General features: G+C 43.8%; 1 protein-coding gene across 6 annotated transcripts in view; it reads right to left on the reverse strand.

Annotated features, from left to right (window-relative positions):
- Positions 1-20313, reverse strand: part of ABCB6 (ATP binding cassette subfamily B member 6 (Langereis blood group)) — a 50905-nt gene that overhangs the window by 26129 nt on the left and 4463 nt on the right. For 5 of the 6 annotated variants that reach the window (XR_006103767.1, XR_006103772.1, XM_042465879.1 and 2 more), the window contains exons 2-4: positions 19550-20081; positions 14568-14705; positions 8159-8348 (exon numbers count right to left, since the gene is read on the reverse strand). Coding sequence is in view for 4 of the 6 variants with exons in the window: in XM_042465879.1 (XP_042321813.1) it covers positions 8159-8348; positions 14568-14705; positions 19550-20065 (844 nt within the window). In the remaining 2 variants the exon portion in view is untranslated. Of the gene's footprint in view, positions 1-8158; positions 8349-14567; positions 14706-15821; positions 16068-19549; positions 20082-20313 lie in introns of those variants that run through there. The other variant, XM_042465887.1, reaches the window with a different exon arrangement.

The raw sequence follows: 20313 nt of genomic DNA on the forward strand, positions 1-20313 counted from the left end.
GAATAAGCCACCAACACGTTGGAATGTAAGAATTGCATGGATTCCCAACTGTGGGCAACCCAAGACAGAGGTTTAAGCCTTAATCCAAACTGTCTGATGTACGTACTGCTTGAAAGCACAAACACAGCAAAGGAGAAGCTTAGGACAGTACAGTTCAAGGCCCTTTGCCATGTTAAAAGCAGCCTGTGAGTTCATGTTGCTTCCAGCATGATGTTCTACACTGAAACACCCCAGATGTCATGGAGGTTCCATGGAATATACTCAGTTAACACATCCAAATCCTTACCCTATCTCCCTTGTATGTTATCAAAGCAAGTATAAAGCTGTGAGCAGGTTCTGGCCTTAAGTCACATCCAACCAAATCGTAGAACAGACCCAAGCAACAGGTCTCAATACTGAGATGTAATTACTTCTGGGCTTGTGTAGAACATAAAGACAAGGCAAGCAGGACCATAAGGCAAAGGAAGATCCTGTTGAGCAGGGGATAGGGAAAGTGAGCTGCTAAGAGGACAGTTAAAGGCTCTGTGTAAACTGACACGTACCTCCTAACCTGATCTTCTACCTTCAGGTGCAGAGGAGGTCACTCCCTACATTTTAAGTATGGGTAGCCTGCATGCTACCACTACCACTAGGCAGTGTGAGGAAACTATCTCAGATGGTGGATGCTTGGATCTGCACCTGTTCCTCAAGACTTTTTGGGTTGTTCCCATCAGTTGGAGGACAGAACTGTATATGTCACACAGACTGTCCTAATCCTACTAAACTAATCTGGTGCATGAAGAGTGGTAGATAATACCATTCTATTACTCTTTCCAAATGAAGACTTAATTGCTAGCTGATATACTTGAACAGGAGGAGGAAGGCACTATCTTGTCCTTCATTTCATGGAACAAAATATGTTAGGTTGGCCAACAGGATCTGCCCAGACCTGTCCAGAGGGATGGTGTGAGAAGGTTATTTCCTCATCAAGATGAATATGGTAAAACAGGAAACAGCTTACTGAATAGGTAGGAAATGCTTTCTAATCAGCACCAAACTTGCATTTAATTGTATACCAGTACAAAAACAGGATATCATCATCATCATCACCACCACATGTTTTATTTTATTTATTTATTTATTGCTGGTACCATATTGTAAATCTTTGAATTGCCTAAATAAAATCACTACTCTCAACCAGAGTAAACCCAGCAGGATTTACGTTTGACTTACCATACAATAACTGACTCAGTGGGTCTGCTCTAGTTCAGACTACCAATTGGATTTAAGCTTATAATTTGAGGAACATTGCCTTTGGATCCCTTGGATAAAGGGTGACATATATCTGATAGCCTTGGCTGAAGAGCGGGGTATAAATAAATATTATTATTATTATATATACATTTTTGGTAAACAAATTATTTTCCAGATGTGAACAGTACAAAAGCTTCTTACTCTCGGCCAGATGTTACTCCCTCTACATAGAACTTTCCTCTGAACGTCTCCCTTTCTGTTTTCCAGGGGCACTAAGTTGTTATTATATTCTTGATTTGAGGGATTTCTTTTTTTAATTCTCCACCACCACCACCCCACATACCTCTGCACTCCTCCTGCCTCATAGCCCCTCACTTTCTTTCACTTGGAAAGACACTGGAGGAGTCTCCTTGCTTCTTTTATTCTCTTTCAAGGAACCTCACAGCAACAAAGATCCCACCCTCCCCAACCCCCTACTGGGCTGCTGGGAGACCAGGCCAGGCACACAAAGGCTCCTTGTTTGCTCCTCGCTAGCGGCACTTTGCTGGATAATCCTAACTGGCAGGGTGGGTGACCCCATCTGGGAGGGCCCCCTCCTTTGCCTTTTATTCTTTCTACAGGGTGGTGGTGGCAAGAATCTCCCCTCCTCCCCATCTAATTTTGTTTGGTTGAGGGTGTTAAGGCACCCTGTTCTTGCAAACAGGTAGGAATCACACTCTTGAATGTGAAGAAAAATGGGCACCCAGGAGACTATGCAGGTATAGGAGGAAATGAGGAGACCGGGTACTTCACCTAACAACCAATACATATCATAGATCTGCTAGTTCTTTATTTTTAAAGGAACAACTTTCCAGTATTTTACTGTAAAAACACCACACAATGAGGTAGATTGTTTCAGCTTGGAAAAGTGAGAATCCGAGACAGTGAGGTGCTTTACACCACAAAGTGAGCCTAAAAAAGAAGCAGGGTTTTATCCCAAATGAGGGATAGGGAACTTCTGACTCTCCAGAGGAGCCACTCAACATTGGTAGTGGCAAGGTGTAATATATGGTAGTCCAGTAACACCCAGAGGGCCCCCTCCTGTCTCAGAATAAAGTTTTTTCCAGATAAACAACAACTAGCGTTGCCAGTCAAAAGACACTGTGAAGTTTTTCTGTTTGTTTCCTCCTTAATGTTCCTTTCTTTTCCTGAAAGGAAATAAGTCAAAGCGGTCAGATAATAAGAGATTTACAAATCAAAGAAGACAATCTCAAGCCCCACCACACCCACAAAATGCCACCAATGAGGCAGGGAATGATCAAATCTTTTTGCATTAACAAAGTCAAATCATTTCAATTGACTTCATCACGCCTTTTTACATGGGAAGGAAGGACAAAGGGGAAGAGAAAAGCTTAACATAAACAATGCTAGACTTTGGTCATGTACAGAGCATAGAAAAGATACTGTTCTGAATATACTGACTGTTGGATTCTGGGAGCTCCAATCCAAATGAGTAACTTTTCAAAACTCTGGCCTAACAGGTTGTGCTTCCAAATGAGCTTTTGTCATGTAATCACGCTGCCTATTCACAGAACTTTGTAGGGGTCCAGACAGTCTGTATTTTCCTGCCAAGACACTGGGGAGGAAACAGGTATGACCAGTACTGTAACTGCCCCATAGCTAGGCGCTCTTAGACAGTTAAAACCAAGGGTTACTACATACAGCAGCAGTATCAAGTACGCTAGATATAATTGGGTCAGGATGATACATAAAAAACATATCAAGTCTCTGCAAGATTAGATGAGAAGCGTTGCAGACAATTAGGGAACTCTCTTAAATCCAGTTTGAGACCACTTTAAGTGCCTTGGCTCAATGTTGGGGAATTCTGGGAACTGTAGTTTTGTGAGATGTTTAGCCATCTCTGTCAGAGTTCTTGTTCGCCCCTCTTAACAATAAACTACAATTCCCAGGACTCCTTAGTACTGAGCCAGGGCAGTTAAAGTGGTCTCAAACTGGATTGTTTCTACAGTGTGTTTTGGACCTTTGTTAATGAATTAATTATTAACAACTTCACAGGTCTAAACAGCATTTCTCTGGCCTCAAATCTTTAGAAAATCAAATTCATCCCACACCACATATTGCATAGCTGGCCTGTAGAGCTCATTACCATAGTATATTGTTAACAGCCAGCAGCATAAATCATTTATTTCCAAATAAATAAATAAATAATATATGAAGATAAGGAGAATATTTATTGGGCTAATAATGGTTACTAGTTTTAATAATTTGAAAGCACAATTTCCATTTTCAGGCAAAATATACTTCCACCTATCAGATAAAATAGGTTTAACAAAATGATAGACATCCTTATCACTGCCTGTTGGCAAAGACAGAATGTTGTGTTAGAGCAGGTGTGGAGAATTGTTGGCCCCTCTTAACATTTTGGACTTCAGCTCCTATCAGTTCAACCCACACAGTCAATGGTAAGGGATTCTGGGATCTGAAATCCAAAATGTTTTGAGGACCAATGATTCCCCACCCCTCAAACAAAGGAGCCACACTGGTTTGATCCAGTGTGGCTATTCTTTTTCTTAAGTCCCAGCCATAGCCAGATGGCAAATTTGAGCATCAGTACATAGGACTGGCCAAAACAACAGCAAGATCTGCACAGACAAATCTTTCCTAATCTGGTGTCCTCCAGATGTGCTTGAACTACAGCTGGGACTGTTGGCCAAGACTTATGGGAAGTAAGGGATATGGTTACAATGTGGAAGATGTAGCTTCTCCCAGGTGGGATAAGGAAAAAAGAGGTTTCTTATGTCCTACAGCTGCTTAGTAAGGAGGGAAAGCCTTCCTCACTCCCAGCTCCATTCCGATCAAGAAATTTTGTATGCAGTTTGCAATTCCATGCCTCCCGCCTGTAATGACTCCTTTGTAAAGTCTAAAAGTCAGGGCTGAAAGGCAGGTCCGGAGCCCATCCTCTCCTATTCAGACACCTCTCAATAGCTGCCCTGAGCTGGCACCCGCACCGCCCACCAGGGCATGGGAACCTGGCACACACCAACAGCTTCTGCTGACAAAGGGAGCCCCCCCCCCATACACATACACACACCCAGAAGCTCAAAAGAGTTAGCCTGGGAGTAAGCAGGATAGAAGGTCACAGCAGGGTTCAGGACAGAAGATGCTGGCAGGGAGATCTAAGACAGTCACTAAAACCTCCAGGTCTCTATGGACAAAAGTCCTCCTCTCCACCTCCATGCAAATAATGCAAACCCATCTCAGACCTTGACTCTGCAGATTCAGCTGGAAATGCAGAGAAATTTAATGGCCCCTGATCCTCACCCACCTCCCCATGGTTTAAAATGTGTATAATAGGCAGGAGAATGGGCAGGGATTGTACAAGGATTGTGGAGGTGAGATGGAATGGCTTGGATGGCAGAGGAAGGAAGTGTAGATTGATGGAAGCTGGGGTGGATCCAGGAAGGCTTTGCTAAAGTATTGGTGCCTGAAGAGGAAGTTGGGAAGGAAAGCAAAGACCCAGAAAGAGGGAAAGGAAAGCTGTTTTATACATATTATAACAGGGAGCTAGAACGACAGGCTGCCCTATTACAGATTGCAAGTATACGAAAGGTGTTTATGCATATGATATTTGGATACATCAGAATGCAGGTTATGTGAACGTCTCTCTTTCTTCCAGACAGAGAGCTTCTAGCTCAACCAGTCAAAAAGAATTGTGGACCTATTACATATTTTCCTCCTTAAGAATTTTTATAAAAAAAGAAAAGAGATCAAAGAAGCAGGGGAAAAACAAAGGAGTGCTGTAAGGAGGAGTTACTGCCTGGACACCTGGTATAATTCATAAATGTGGTACGGCAATTGCAAAATAGAGACAGATAGTCTCACACATCACCGCCTGGAAATGTGTCCCTCTAGGATTACAAAAAGTAAATAGTCTGGAGATTCTGGGAGTTGTAGTGCAAAAAGTAACATACTTTTCTTTTTATGATGTGCTACTTTTGTACATGAAGCTTAAAACCTTCCACAAAGGGGCATTAATTTAAAAAAATGAAATTTCCTTGACTTCTGAAGTGGTACAACTGAGTACTGCACCCTACTCCCTTTTTTTGCAACTTGTGGGGTGACTCTGAAAGGGAACAAGATAGCAGGAGATGTAACAGTTCCACATTCAGTGTTGCTTACTGGTTCAATAGCAAAAAAAATCTTGCTCTAAGCATCTGGTTCTAGTATCAAACTATTCTTTCTAACATTGTTTTTTTTCTCACATGAAGTAATCACATGTCAGCCACAGGTGAGGAATTTATTTAAAAACTGTTGCTCCTTTTGCTGTTATATTATTTCAATTGGCTAAGATCTGAAGTTCTATCAGCTAAGTTCTGTAGAGGAGCCCTGGTGGCGCAGTGGATAAATGCCTATACTGCAGCCACTCACTCACAAACCATATGTTTGAGAGTTCAATAGCAGCAAAAGGGCTCAAGCTCGAGTCAGGCTTGCATCCTTCCGAGGTCGCTAAAATGAGTACCCAGATTGTTGGGGGCAATTAGCTTACGCTTTGTAAACCGCTTAGGGAGTGCTTAAGTGCACTGATAAGTGGTATAGAAATGTACTTGCTATTGCCATAGAGCTAAACATCTCAGTTATTCTCTTTTCCACGCACACTTCCTCTCTCCCACACAAACCACATAGGTAGGTAGCTCTGAATCCTCAGACTATGTTGGACATGCGATACTCTGGGAAACATTCTATTAGTGATATACATATAAGTGTACCTTGTGTGTGTGCATGTGCCTTCAAATCGCCTATCGATTTATGGAGACTCCATGAATTTTTCATAGAGTTTTTTAAGGCAAGGAACACTCAGAGCCAGTTTTGCCAGCTGCTTCTTCTGAAATATCATCTGCAGCACCTGGTATTTGTTGGTGGTTTCCAATCCAAATATTAACCAGGACCAACCCTGCTTTGCTTCCAAAAATAGACAGGATCCGGTGACTTTACACTATTTATGCCAAACACACCTTAAGTTTATTTTTGGATGAGGCACAGAGGGTTCTTCTCTTGCCCATGCATTCTATTCAAAAATCTCCCATTGCTCCAACAGTTGTCAAATCCTAGGACAGACCCTTGCCACTGTCACTTTCTAGTGGCACTTCAGACTATGAAGATCTGGCTGTTTTGAGTTTCTGGGGGCAGAAAAGGAGTGAGCACTTGATTTCAGAGCACACCCTCGTTTTTTCCCCTTCACAAAGTTGAAGCCAGCTGCTTCTCTATGGCCTGAATTACTCTCTCTCTCTCAGTTCCTTCCTCCCCTACTTCTTGATAAGCAACAGCAACAGGGGTCCCTGCCGTGACTTAACTGTTGCTGAGCAGTGAAGGGATGTGGAACTCGATATGTGCAGCTACACACAAACATAGGATCTTGGCTTGTCACTCCTACAGTATATGCCAAGGGCTCTTCAGGAAATCAGAGACCCTAGAACAGCAGTTTTCCAACTCTGGCCCTCCAGATATTTCAGACTAAGGTAAAAAGGTAAAGCTAGTCTCTTGAACATAGCCAACTGTTGTGGGCGGTGCTCATCTCTATTTCTAACCCAAAGAGTCAGCATTGTCTGAGGACTGCTTTGGTCGTCACGTGGCCAGCATGACTGCATGGAACACTGTTACCTCCCCACTGAGAAGTAGTACTTATCCATCTATTTGCATTTGCATACTTTCAAATTGCTAGGTGGGCAGAAAAAAAAAACAGCTTCATTTATATACCACTTCATACTGAACTAACAGTGTCTAAGCGGTTTACAACTGTAAGTTAATTGCCCCCAACAATCTGGGTACTCATTTTAGCAACCTCCTCGGAAGGATGCAAGCCCTTTCGCTGGTACTGAACTCACAACCTTATGGTTTTAAGTGAGTGGCTGCAGTACAGGCATTTAACCACTGCACCATCAGAAGCTGGGACTAGTGACAAGAGCTCACCCCATCATGCAGCACTCGAGCCTCAAACTGCCAACCTTCTGATCATCAGAACTGGCATCTTGACCACTAAGCCACAACATCCCTGTATTTCAGACTACACCTCCCAGAATCCCCATCCTGCATGGGATCCTAGAATTTGAGATTCAAAGCAGCTGCAGGATCAAAGGTTAAGAACCGCTGTTCCAAGAGAGCTTAAAACAGGGGCAGAGAAAGAAGAGAGATCTACAACTCCCCGAAGATCCTTGAATTATACACACTAGATCAATAAGGAATCCTGACTCCCAATTATTTATCAATAAAGAAAGAAAGTTACACCACAGCCCTAATGAAAATTATACTAACGAAATGACAGATGTTTCTGAAAACTAGGACTTATGCACTATGAGCCATTCTGGTCCTCAAAACAAGCTCCTGGGCTAAGAACTCTTTATTTCTTACTCTACATCTTTTATAGCAGGCTCTGGTTGGTGGATCTGGCAGCTCACATTGAAAGAAAATGTGATCCTCCAAACCTAAAATTCTCCTCACCACTGGTTTAAAGGCTTCTTTCACCTTCTATTTATTACTGTGTGAGTTTAACATGAGATGCTTAACAATAAAATATAAAGATCAAAGTGTTGAAGAGTTTCTAGTTGGCTGTAGGATCTTAAGACAAGTATCTGCCAGAGAAGACGCCTTGGATTACAGGTTTATCTGTTGAATCAACCCATCATCAGTTTGTTATATAAGTGTCCTATTCCCTTCTGTCAATTCATTGCCCTTTTTAAAGGCCTGTATAAGGTTGCCCTCTGCTGGTCAGTTCAGAATATTTGTTAAAACCCAGAATATTATTCAGATTTCACCTGCTCCCATTCTAAAACTCTTGGATGAGAAACCCTAGCATCCACACAAGTCCTTCTCCCATGAATTTCTGGGTCTCTGCTTCTGGCAGCACCATGCTTCCCTGTGTTCTGCTTACCAATGTATTTGTAGTAGATGGGCACAAAGACATTGATGCCTCGCTCCAGTCCCATCAGCATCAGACAGAGTATCACCAGCCCCTGTAGTGGGTAGCTCCCTCGTGGCCACATATACCGAACAAGGAGGCGTATCTTCCGGCCCAAACCCCTCCAGGTGGAGCGATGCTGTCTGGCATCTGGAAGTAGGGGCTGAAATATAGAGAGGGAATTGAAAAGAAGGGAGGGAGAAAAGTTTTTTCATAGGAGTGTTGGAAATATTTGAGAAGTCTGGCACAGGAAATGGGACAATCACCCCGTCGAGATGGCACATGCACAGACATCACAGGGGACATGTGGGAGAAGGGGTTAGACAGAAACTGAGAGGGTGGGGGAGAACATGGGTACTTCTTGGCAAAGGGCATAAGAAGGATGCAAGAAAGTTGGTTGGGAAGAGAACCAATTTCAGAATCACATAATTTCATGGGTTATGCCTGGCATTCATACAAATGTGAGTGGAAAGGGATCAGGGAGAGGAACCTGGACATTATTTTGATAGGGTGTATACTGATACTTTCACAAACAACAATCTAAAAAAATACCCAAATAATCATATATCAAATAGTTATTAGATAAGACATGTCTAATTAGATTTACAGAAGAACACAGGTTTCTAACACAACCAATCCCCTTAGGAAAACTATCAAAAGCAATTGAAAAATTAAAAGTGAACAAAGTTTCTGACCTAGACAGTTTCAATGTTAATTTTTTCAATTCTTTCCCTTCAAAACAGGTTTCACCAATTCTGTTGGGACTATTTAGATCCCATATATCTGGTTATCCACTGTCAAAATCATGGCAGATATTTAAAAACATCCTGGTCTCCCAAACCTGATAAAGATTTGGAGGAAGTACAATTAATTATCCAGGGATTCACATCACTAGCTCAATTACAAAGATTATCACTTCTGCTCAAACCCACAAGATAGGGACACTAAATTCATGGAATTACAAGTACCCTCCCATATGAATAAATAACAAACAAACAAACAAATAAAAGCAAGACTTGTAATCAGGACAAATATATTACAGAACAGACTATAGAGAGAAAATGACAGAACCCCATAAGCGGGTCACTTGCAGGTCCCAAGTGACATCACTTAGGCATATCATCAACAAACTGCAATCTATTCTGGCTAATAATGCTGCCCTGTTAAGGTGATAAGCTCTTGGTGATAAGCCTTTACTTGCCTAAAGACAGACTCTCAATCTCAGTTACTTAGTGACTGTGCAGACCACCCCTTTTACAGCCAGATTGGGGCCGCAGCAACCACAAACCACAGCCCTGATCTGGCTGTTCCGTGGCGCAAAAAGAAGCCGAAAAATGCGGCTCCTTTTTGTGCCCTGAAAAGGGTGCCGTAGCTGCTATGCCGCAGCTTTACAGCGCTCCTTTGGCACTGCATCATCTAAATGCAGCACCAGAGGAGCACCGTGCTGCCGCATGCCATGTGGTGCAGCACCCAGCATCACACTGCCATGGGGTGGAGTTGAGGTGTGCGTCGTGTGGATGCCACACCCTGACTCCACCCCAGGCCCTTACTTACAGGAGGACACACAGTACAGATGGGGAGAATTCAAAGAAATAGCCATTTTAGTCTGGAAAATCAGTATGCCCCCCACAAAAACAGAAACACACACAAAAACTCAAGCCCCATAGGCTTGAATGGGGGCGCATGTCCCATTTTAACCCCCTCCGTTTACTCCTCGTGAGTAAGTGAGGGTCACGGATCTGATGTTCACGAAAATGGAAGGGTAACTGCATGTCATCCTCTGTAAAAAAATGTCCTTCAGCACAATACATTGGACAAACAGGCCAGTCTCTGTGCCAGAGGGTAAACTGACATATATCAGACACGTGTTTTGCTAGCAGTACCTTTATCTCAAGAGTTTGCAGCTCTGCCCTTTGGCAACCTGTAGTCCACCTTTCTTTCTCCTGTGCAAGCCTGTGACAAATTATGTTTGTTTCCCTTATGTTTCCCTACCTCCCTTTCATGCCCTATATTGTGCATTTCAGTTGGCCAATAAAGGTATCACTGATGGATTTTTGTTTGGATTTCTTAAAAGGCCAACACAGCTATCCCTGCATGTATATATAATCTCCAGTAGTTAGGAACAAAGCTCCTATTCTTCACACCATTTCTTGCCCTTCTAGTAACAAGCAAAATTTAAATAACTTTGAAAACTAATTTTTTAAATTGCAATATTAAACAAAAAGAAAGTGAAAATCTCCCTAAAACCTGCATAATTTTATAGATTACAGAACTCCAGTTCCCTTGCTGCAGAAATTGGACTAATTTTTTACTGCACGTTATAACTGCTTAATACTTACACTGAAAATTACAAATCTTCAAATCACTTTACAAATATTCTCTTAGGACCAAAGTAGACAAGCATGTGTTTTATAAATATATTCTTGCATGCTTGCTTATAAAGTATGTCTGTGTGTGTGTGACTGTTTTTTATACCACAATGAACACAAGTGAGTGAAGTGCAAATGTTCCCTTCCATCAAAGCCAGCTGAAAAAAATTTGCTATCTGAGTTGATGTAGCAAATGGAATTGCCCACCTTTCCATGTCAAGTTATATGGTACCCAAAGCTACTCAAGTTACAGTGCTCCCTCGGGTTACGAAATTAATTCGTTCCGCCGCGCCGTTCGTAACCTGATGCATTTCGCAAGCCGAAAAGGGCTTTCCGTTAGCGCTGGCAAGCCGCGCGTTTGAATTTCGCGCCGAAAAAAAATTCGTAACCCGAAAAAACCTTCGTATCCCGGAACAGTTTTTTCCAATGGAACTTTTTCGTATCCCGGAAATTTCGTAACGCGATCAATTCGTATCCCAGGGTACCACTGTATTTTAGTATGGGGGGGGGGGAGGATCGCTTGAGCAGCCCTTTCACTTGAGTCAAAATACAACAATAGCATATTACATAACTAACAGTCTGCTGTCCTGCTGTGACATTCAGAATTTGCTACTACCTCACTCTGCCTAATGATAGGACTAGTCCAGTCCAATACATCTTGTTCTGCTTGGCTGCTTTGAAAGGTTGATTCCCATCCACCTTTATTCTACTACTGAAAGTGAATCAAACTGAAGAAGAATGAATGGTTTAAAACAACCAAGCTCATTGAGGTAAGACTTAAAGTAGCTAAGAGCACCAAACAAACAGGTTTTACATCTCTCCACAGTACACTCTTTTTGAGATAAAAATTATATATCTTACCACTCCTACTTTGCAGACTAAAGGGTGTAGACTTAACAAACACATACACATCTAGTATGACTCCTTACGGTATCTCTGAATGTATGTAAACATTATTCTTAACCTTCCCTCTCCAGGCCCAAATGTCCAGCACAATGTGACAAAGAGCTGCTAACAAGTTAAAACCAACAGTTTTTCCTCCAAGCACCTCTCAGCAGGTTTTATATAACTGAACCAAACTAGCCTGCTGGTTTCTAAACCCACACGTTCTGTGAACTTTTCCCTACTGTCTGCTACATGTTCTAAACAAGTTATTCCACCCTATCAATTTTTCTGTTCTCACTTCTCCCATAACTGAGCCTAGCAACTGCAGTTCCTGTAGGTTTCAAGGCTGTGCAGTTCAGGGAAATTCAATTGGGGGAGGGGGTCTGCTGTTTTTCCACCACTGAATTATTTTTCCCTCTCTGCAGCTTCATGACCAGAAATTCTGTCCTCCCTGAACTATTCAGAACAGTACCATTGTTTAAAACTCAGGAACTTTTAAACTATAGCAAAGAATCTGTGTCATATTCCAGTTCCCCTTATCGTTGGACTGCAACTCCTTTCACCCTAACCATTGGTCATGCTGGCTATAGCTGATGGGGAAATGGAATCTGAAAACACCAGAAGGCTACTGCTTCAAACACATGAGACTGCCCAATACCAAATCTGGTTCCTGGCCTGTATGTACGTAGTTCAAATCTGACTGGCAGCAACTTTGCAGAATCCGAATCAGAATCGCGCCAATATAATCCGTTTTATCTGCCAAGTGGGAACGCCCCCTTAGTTGTCTCTTCCTGCCCCACTATCTTGAGATTCTTTTAACAAAGTTTGAATTTAGGGCTTTCTAAGCTCCAAGCACCTGCTCTACTGCTGACCTGAGGGCATTTATTTGTCGGGAGGGAGGATCTGCAACACAATGGTATTCCTAGTGTCAGTGTCATCTCATATCTCCCTTGGACCTATAGGGTGGAGCACACATTTCAGTCACTAGAGGGATATTGCCAAAAGACGCCTTGTGTTAAAGAAACTTTCTACTCCCACTGCATACAGTTTCTGATATGGATAGGAAGGTGAGTCATAAAGTGGTGTTGGAGCTGCACATATGCTGATAGAGCCTAGGAAAGGTTCACTCTCTCAACAAGAGGCCATGTTAAAGGCAAATCCATGCCAATTTTAGTCTCTGCATTCTGATTCTGGCAAGATATTTTTATGCCAAACTGCAGTGCTATCTTTAAAATGGCAGCTACAGTAAAGAGGGAAACAACAGCTTCCAAGCTCTGCTTCTGACTGAGTGGCACTCCTGGCAGTAGCATCACTAGGGTTGGTGTCAGCCGATGAGGTAACTCATGGGAACTTACACACATGGGGGGGTTGCAGCTGAGATCCGCAGTCACTCCTGTTCTGCATGCAAAGCGTGATGTTTTTCCACCAGATCCAGAGTCACTCCTCTCTAGCAATGCGGCTTGAGGTTAAAACATTATGTTTCCACACCTGGTTGCCTTTCTGTTGTCCTTCCGAAATGAGGGGCAAGAAGTCAGTTCATTCCAAGCAAGTCACGTGATGCGGACTCAAGCAAAGGGGAGTGAGTGCACATTGTATTACCACACCAGAGCATACTATGAGGGGTCAACGATTCGAATCAGTCCCCTTGCACATGCTCAGTGGGGCTCTGGTGCTGCCCTCCTTCCCTGCCCCCTCCTTAGCTGTCATCCTTCATCAGGTCTAGGAGAAGGCAGGGGATGATGGGATAGCTTGCTGGAGTTGCTGGGGCCAGGATCAGGATGCAGGAACAGTCAGGGGATGATGGGATAGGTCTCTAGGGTTGCTGGGCCAGGATCAGGATGCAGGAGCATCAGGGGATGATGGGATAGTTGCTGGGGCCAGGATCAGAATGCAGGAGCAGTCAGGGATGTGGGATAGGTGCGGTTGTGGCTGGGGCAGGATGCAGGAGCAGTCAGGGGATGATGGGATAGGTCGCTGGGGGTTGCTGGGGCCAGGATCAGGATACAGGAGCAGCAGGGATGATGGGTTAGGTGGCAGAGGGGGTGAGATGGGGATGCAGGAGCAGTCAGGGGATGATGAGTTAGGTGACAGGGTGAAGGAGAGGAGCAGATCGGCGTCTAGGGGAAGGCAGGGATGATGGGATTGGTGGGAGGCTGAAGGAGTGGAACAGATCGGGGTCTAGGAGGACGCAGGGGATGATGGGATCGGCTGGTTGGCAGAGAGGAGGAGATGGCATGAAGGAGGAGGAGGGGAATGATGGAGCAGGACGCAGGGGCCAAGGGGGATGGCATCAGAGTGCATTTCCACACCAGACCAAATAGCAGTGCAATCGAAGGCTGCCAGGAAGCGAATTCTCTGAAGCCATGTTTTTCCCCGTTTTAACCAAAATGAGAGGTGACTTCAGAAACGCTGCTGAAGCAATTCGCAAGGGGCTCCCATAGAAATCAATGGTGTCTGATAAAACAATTCCTTTATGAGGTGAAACCGCATCGTTGGAAGTGCAATCACTTCGGAAGTGTGCTGGAACTGAGCTACAAAACCACCTAAAAGCTCTGTGAGATATACTCCATGGTATCACACACTCACCCTCCATTGACTTCCTCCCACCCCACACCATACAGAATCCTTAGGAATGTTTTTGTACTAATGTTACCCATAAATCTTAATTCAACTATATCAATGAATGTCATGGTAATAGTTGTAACATATAACAACTAGCCCAATTAAAATTGTACTTTTAAATTACAATATCATACACACAGCCTAAGTGCATATACATAAGTTTCATGGGCTTAAAGTGAACAGCTGGTAAAATGTGAGGTTTTAAAGATTTTGTTTTCAAAAATAAAAATTATTTAATTTTTTTCCTGAATTTGAAATTTTAATTAAAAAAAACAGGGCCTCCCCTTTCCCTTCCCACTGAGCCTCACCCCACTGACTCCATCTCTTCATGATACCCCTTTACTGATGCCACTGACTCCTGGTGGCATTAATACTCTCTAGTGGCATTAATACTCAGTCACCTTCCACACCAGTCAGCTGGTCTGAGGACAAAAATAAGTGGTATAGCGGGGGGGGGGGGGGGGAGCAGAACTAGGACAGTAATATCTTATTTAGATAAAACCTACCTGACTGTTCTCCACGTCGCGCTCATCCTCATTAATTAGCAGCATGTAAGGTTTTCGGGGCAGCCCAGGGGCCTTGATCCCCAACGTGAAGAGGACAAAGGTGCCGATGTAGCGTAGGAACCACAAGCTGAATTGTACCTGAGGGAGTTGATCTCATGTAACTGGCAGTCTTACAGCAGCATCCCACTCTGTCCCATCCCACCCTCTGACACAAGACAAGTGATCCTGCCTTCCTGAGAGCCCATGGGCCAAATGGACTGGCTTAGGAAAAGCCACTCATTAAGGCTGGACTCTGATTGGCCAAATGCACATTTTTAATCAGTGGACCAAAGATTGGCAGTCAGATATTGAAAACATTGATTTATTAGATCTGGTTGTTGTCATTGTTGTGTGCCTTCAGGTTATTTCCAACTTATAATGACCTTAAAGCCACCCTATCATGGGTTTTTCTGAGGCTGAGAGTGTCTGACACCACAATGACTTCTTGAAAGTATATTTGCTTTTTTGATAGTGGGCCGGTGCAAAGGCAGTGGGAGAAAGCAGAGGCTGGTCTGCTACTGGACCTTAGGACAGGACCTGTTTGGGCTCAGAAAGAGAGTAGAAATGTATAAACTAAACAAATGTTGTTGCTGTTCTTGTGTGCTTTCTAGTCATTTGCTGCTTATGTCCACCCTACAGCAAACCTATCATGGGGTTTTCTTAACAAGTTTTGTCAGAGGGGGGTTGGCCCTCCTCTGAAGCTGAGAGGGTGTGACTTGTTCCAGGTCACCCAGTGGGTTTCATGACTGATTGGGGGTTTGAACCCTGCTCGCCAGAGTCATTGTCCAACATTCAAAGCCAACACAACACACTGGATCTCTTGCAGAAACAGACCAAGCCACATACCAGGGTCATATTTTGTTTTGTTTATACATTTCTGTCCCTTTTCCAAACCAGAACACCACACAGATAGAACCATAGATGACCTTGATGCTTGGCTTGGTCTATTTCTGCAGGACAACCAGTGTGGTCTAGTGGTTTTGAGTACTGGACTACGACTCTGGAGATCAGGGTTCAAATCCCAACTCAGCCATGAAAACCACTGGGTGACCTTGAGCAAGTCACACTCTCTCAGCCTCAGGTGAAAGCAAACCCTGTGGTCCCCAGAATCATAGTCCAATGCCAAGCTGGCTCAAACAACAAAGAAAAATTGGCTAATGAACCAAAATAACACCACCCTCCTTCCTTGCAGGAAACTTCAGCTACAGGTCCCACCTGTGTCCTCAGGCAGCGTTGGCCATTGGTCCCCTCCTGAGCAAAAGGCACCTCTGTGATGATGAGTGCTTGGCTGAGTCTGCTTCCTGTCGCCTCCTGGAGCCTGTTCCTGTTCAGAGACCCCTGCAGTTGCAGGACATGGCCACTAGGGGCCCAGGTCATGTGACACAAATGGGCCCAGAGAAGCTCTGGAGAGGTGTCATGGTGGGAGACATCTTCCTGCTTGGCCATGCAGTTGTGTGTACCACTGTGGTCAGTTCTGGGTCCCTGTACCTGCCACTACCATATCATGGTAAACATAGGATCACAGAGTTGGAAGAGACCGCAAGGGCCATCTGGTCCAACCCCATTCTGCCACACAGGAACACACCATCAAAGCACCCCCTGTGACAGATGGCCACCCGGCCTCTGTCTAAAGACCTCCAAGGAAAGGACACCACCACTCTCCCAGGGAGTGTGTTCCCCTGTCAAAGAGCTCTTATTGTCAGGAGGTGGAATCTATGCTTGTGTAATTTGACTCCATTGCTACATACCAGGAGGCAGACTGCCTCTTACCCAAGAATTGCCCTGGCTTCACATAAAATTTTACCAAATATTAAGCCGCCAATGAATTTGCATCCCGTCAATGCAACAAAAAACCCATCAGCACTAGATATGTTGTTGTTTTTGTTGTTGTTGTTGTTTCCAATTTACGGCAACCCTATCATGGGGTTTTCCTAGCAAGACTTGTTCAGAGGTTTGCCATTGCCTTCCCCTGAGGCATAGAGAGTGTGACTTGCCCAGGTCACCCAGTGGGTTTCGTGGCTGAACTGGGAATCAAACCCTGGTCTCCAGAGTTGTAATCCAACACTCAAACCACTACACCATACTCACTCCATCACTAGATATACACATGGCTTATTTGCTATAATCTTGCCTTTCCTCCATTAACTTTAAAGTAGTATACAAGGCCCTTCTCTTTCTCCTTTTTTTTCATTACAGTCCTGAAAGGATGATGAGTCTGAGAAGAAGAAAATGACCCAAGAAAGGAAGTTTTCATGGCTCCATAGGGACTTGAACCGTGATCTCCTAAATCACCAGCACTCTTAATGGCTGCACCATCTTAGCTCTCCAGTTAGACGGAACTCAAGTCCAAAACACACTGCAGAAATAACTGCCCTGGCTCAGTGCTGGAGAATCCTGGGAATTGTAGTTTATCGTGGCACCAGAGCTCTCTGAAAGAGAAGGCTATAGCAGTTAAAGCAGTCTCAAACTGGATTATTTCTGCAGTGTGTTTTGGACCTCAGTTCTCTCAAACACATGGCGGCTGCACAAACTGGATCCAGATCGGCAATTCCAGGCTCCTCTTGGCTTAGGTGAATAGGCACCTGAGTAGACCCAAAGCTGTTCAGCACTGGTAAGAAAGAATGGGTGTATATTGATGGCTGTAAATGGCTCCATAACACAGAGAGAGGCAACTTGTGACCCTCCAGATGTTGGACTGCAACTGCCACCAGCCCTAGTCAGCATAGCCAATGGTGAGTCAATGATGATGGGAGCCACAGAGCAACAAGGTCTGAGGACCAAATGTTTCCTAGCATGGGGTCACAGTTATGAGGTATCAAGAGCAGTAATTTGCTCAATACAGTACTGTAAGAAGCAAAGGAAGAAGAGGAGATTTAAAAAGCTAGCCTGAAAGCAACTGGTGATTAATGTTGATCACAACTTTTCAACACAGACAATATACAGTGGGCCCTTGGTATCAGCTGGGGTTTAGTTCCAGGTCCCCCAGTGGATAACAAAATCCATGGATGCTCAAGTCCCATTAAATGCAATGGCCCAGTAAAATGGCAAAATCAGGGTTTGCTTTTTGCAATTTATATTTTAAAAAAATATATTTTCAAGCTGTGGATGCTTGGATCTGTGGATATGGAGGGCTGACTGTACAGTATTGCTGGAGTCACTCCTCATTTGCTTTTCCAAATTCATCTACCTACTCCACACCAAGAGGCCCTGCTGCTTTTGCTGCTTACTGGTGGGGAGGGAGATGGTGAATAGGGGTCAGGCCCTCATTTCTAGACTGGAAGATAACTCAGAATATGGAAATGTGCAGGATGGAAGCGATGTCCATTAAACGTGCTGAAGTGGGAAATCTCAGTTTGACGCTTATGCAAAATGGGAATTTGTGTAAAGTCCTCTGAAAACAGCCACCTCTTTCCTTATCTGTGTGTGTGTGTGTGAGAGAGAGAGAGAGAGAGAGAGAGAGAAGTAGCACATACCATGTGCTTACGTGAGCCTGTTGAACAACAAAGTGACTCAGCAAAAATATTCAGCAATGAATAGATTGAGAGGGAAAAGAGGCCAAGCAACAGTTGTCATTTGAGTAACAGTGATAACTACAGAATTCCAAATTATATTTTCTCTTTCTATCTCTCCTAGTCTTCACAAACAGAAAAGGGATAACATTTGACTAATGAATTGATTGACTGTTTGATTGATTGATATCCTGCCTATCTCACCAGAACAGGAATTAATTTGTCTCTGGTATAGGATGACTACTGCTGCTTAAAAGGACAGTAATTTTTCTGTGGAGTAGTTGAAGAATCTATTTCTCTTCATTTACTGCAATAAGGATATATTACTGAATTGAATCACACTCCATGTTAGGTGGATATCTGTGTAATTAAGTCCTTCACAAGGGACATAACAATTAACAGGCATGGCTTTCCTCCTGTCTCCTTGTCAGGAAGAACTTCAGTTCTGACATTTGAGTTTCTGCTTATCCATTCAGTTTTTAAGATCCCAAAGGCTTTCTCTAAGCAAAAGCAATAATCATATTGTACACACCTCCAGAGAATGACCAAATAGGATCCCACTGAGGAACTCATGATTTTCCTTGATCAGTCTTGTGATTGCTACTGGGGAGAAAATTGCCATCTCACTTTCAAAGTGGAAAGGTTTTACCATTTGCCCATTTCTATCCCAAGTGTCATTTAGATATATAATAGTCTATTTTAGGTCCAAAACACACTGCAGAAATAATCTATGTAGTTTGAGACTGCTTTAACTGCCCTGGCTCAATGTTAGGGAATTCTGGGAACTATAGTTTTGTGTGGTATTTAGTAGTATTTGTCAGAGATTGCTCTGGTGCCACTATAAACTACAATTCCCAGAATTCCCTAACATTGAGCCAGGGCAGTTAAAGCAGTCTCAGACTGGATTATTTCTGCAGTGTGTTTTGGACCTTAGTCTACTAGAGGTTGCTAGACTACAATTTCCACAATCCCTAATCACAGGCCATGATGACTAGGGCTTCTGGGAATTGAAGTCCATGCATAGCTAGGGATCTGAGGGAGGGAACCACCTTGATTCCCTAATAACATAGCTTCATGCATCTGACAAAGTGTAATATAGCCCATGAAAACTCATGCTGCTGCAAGTTTGTTAATCTTTATGGTATTATGCAGGACTCTTTGTTGTTTTAAATAACAAAACTCATATAATTTATTGCTGCATACACAATGGAGGCGGGTACCCTTTAATCTCACAGTGTGGACATATCCCATGATTGTCATAGGCTGCAGAAACTGTGCCTTCTACATGGGCAGTTTTCCTGCTTTGAATGCATTGTTGCCTCAAAGTATACCTACCTTTGACAGGGAAGTTGTGCAAAGCTGCTGCACCACTGTGCCAAAGAGGAAGCACCTCCATGGCCCTCTCTCCAACCCTTCCATCACACCCCGACTTACCTTTTGATTGGTGTCCTCTAAACCCCACCACCAGAGAGGGCTGTTCCAAGAGATGAAGGCCAGGTTCTCTGCAGCAAAGGCCAGGGCCCAGTAGAGGAGCAGGATGACCCCATGGCCTCTGATCCGATCCTGCACCATCACTCTGGTACGTTCCAAGTGCAGTAAGCCAAGTGAGCCAAGCCAGCTCATGGCAGAGAGGCAGGCATACAGTACCATATACCCATAGAGATGTTCCATGCCCAACACCTGCCACAGAAAAGTGACAAAGGACAGCAGTGCAAGGAGCAGAGAAAGGAGGACCTGGATATAGTACAGGCGGGAGCGTGGGATATACTTTGGTTCCATGGTGCGGCTGAAGCGGGCATAACAGGCGTACTGCAGGGCACCCAATAGGAAGCAGACGCTGAGCAGCACTGCAGGGACCAGTGTGAAGTAGAAACATGGATGCAGGCCCTGTTGGGCCCATGCTTGTGCCAGGGACTCGTTACCCTCACAGTAGCTCTGTAGCAACACCATCCTGCTGGTTTAGGAGCTGCAAAAACACCAAGGAAGAAAACAAAGATATACGGTTAGGGTGCATGTCGGCCTAGTTCATTTTGCTGCCTGAGGCAGAAGAGCAATGGATGATTTCCCCATTGCCACAACCCAAATTATGCTGGTGAAGAAAATCTTGCAAACACTTCTTACCATTCTTGAAGTTGAAAATACGAAAATAAAGTAAATAAGTAACAATCTCCTGCCCTTTCGTGACACCCAAATTGTGT

This window comes from Sceloporus undulatus, chromosome 1 (assembly GCF_019175285.1).
Source record: "Sceloporus undulatus isolate JIND9_A2432 ecotype Alabama chromosome 1, SceUnd_v1.1, whole genome shotgun sequence".
Lineage (NCBI taxonomy): Eukaryota > Metazoa > Chordata > Lepidosauria > Squamata > Phrynosomatidae > Sceloporus > Sceloporus undulatus.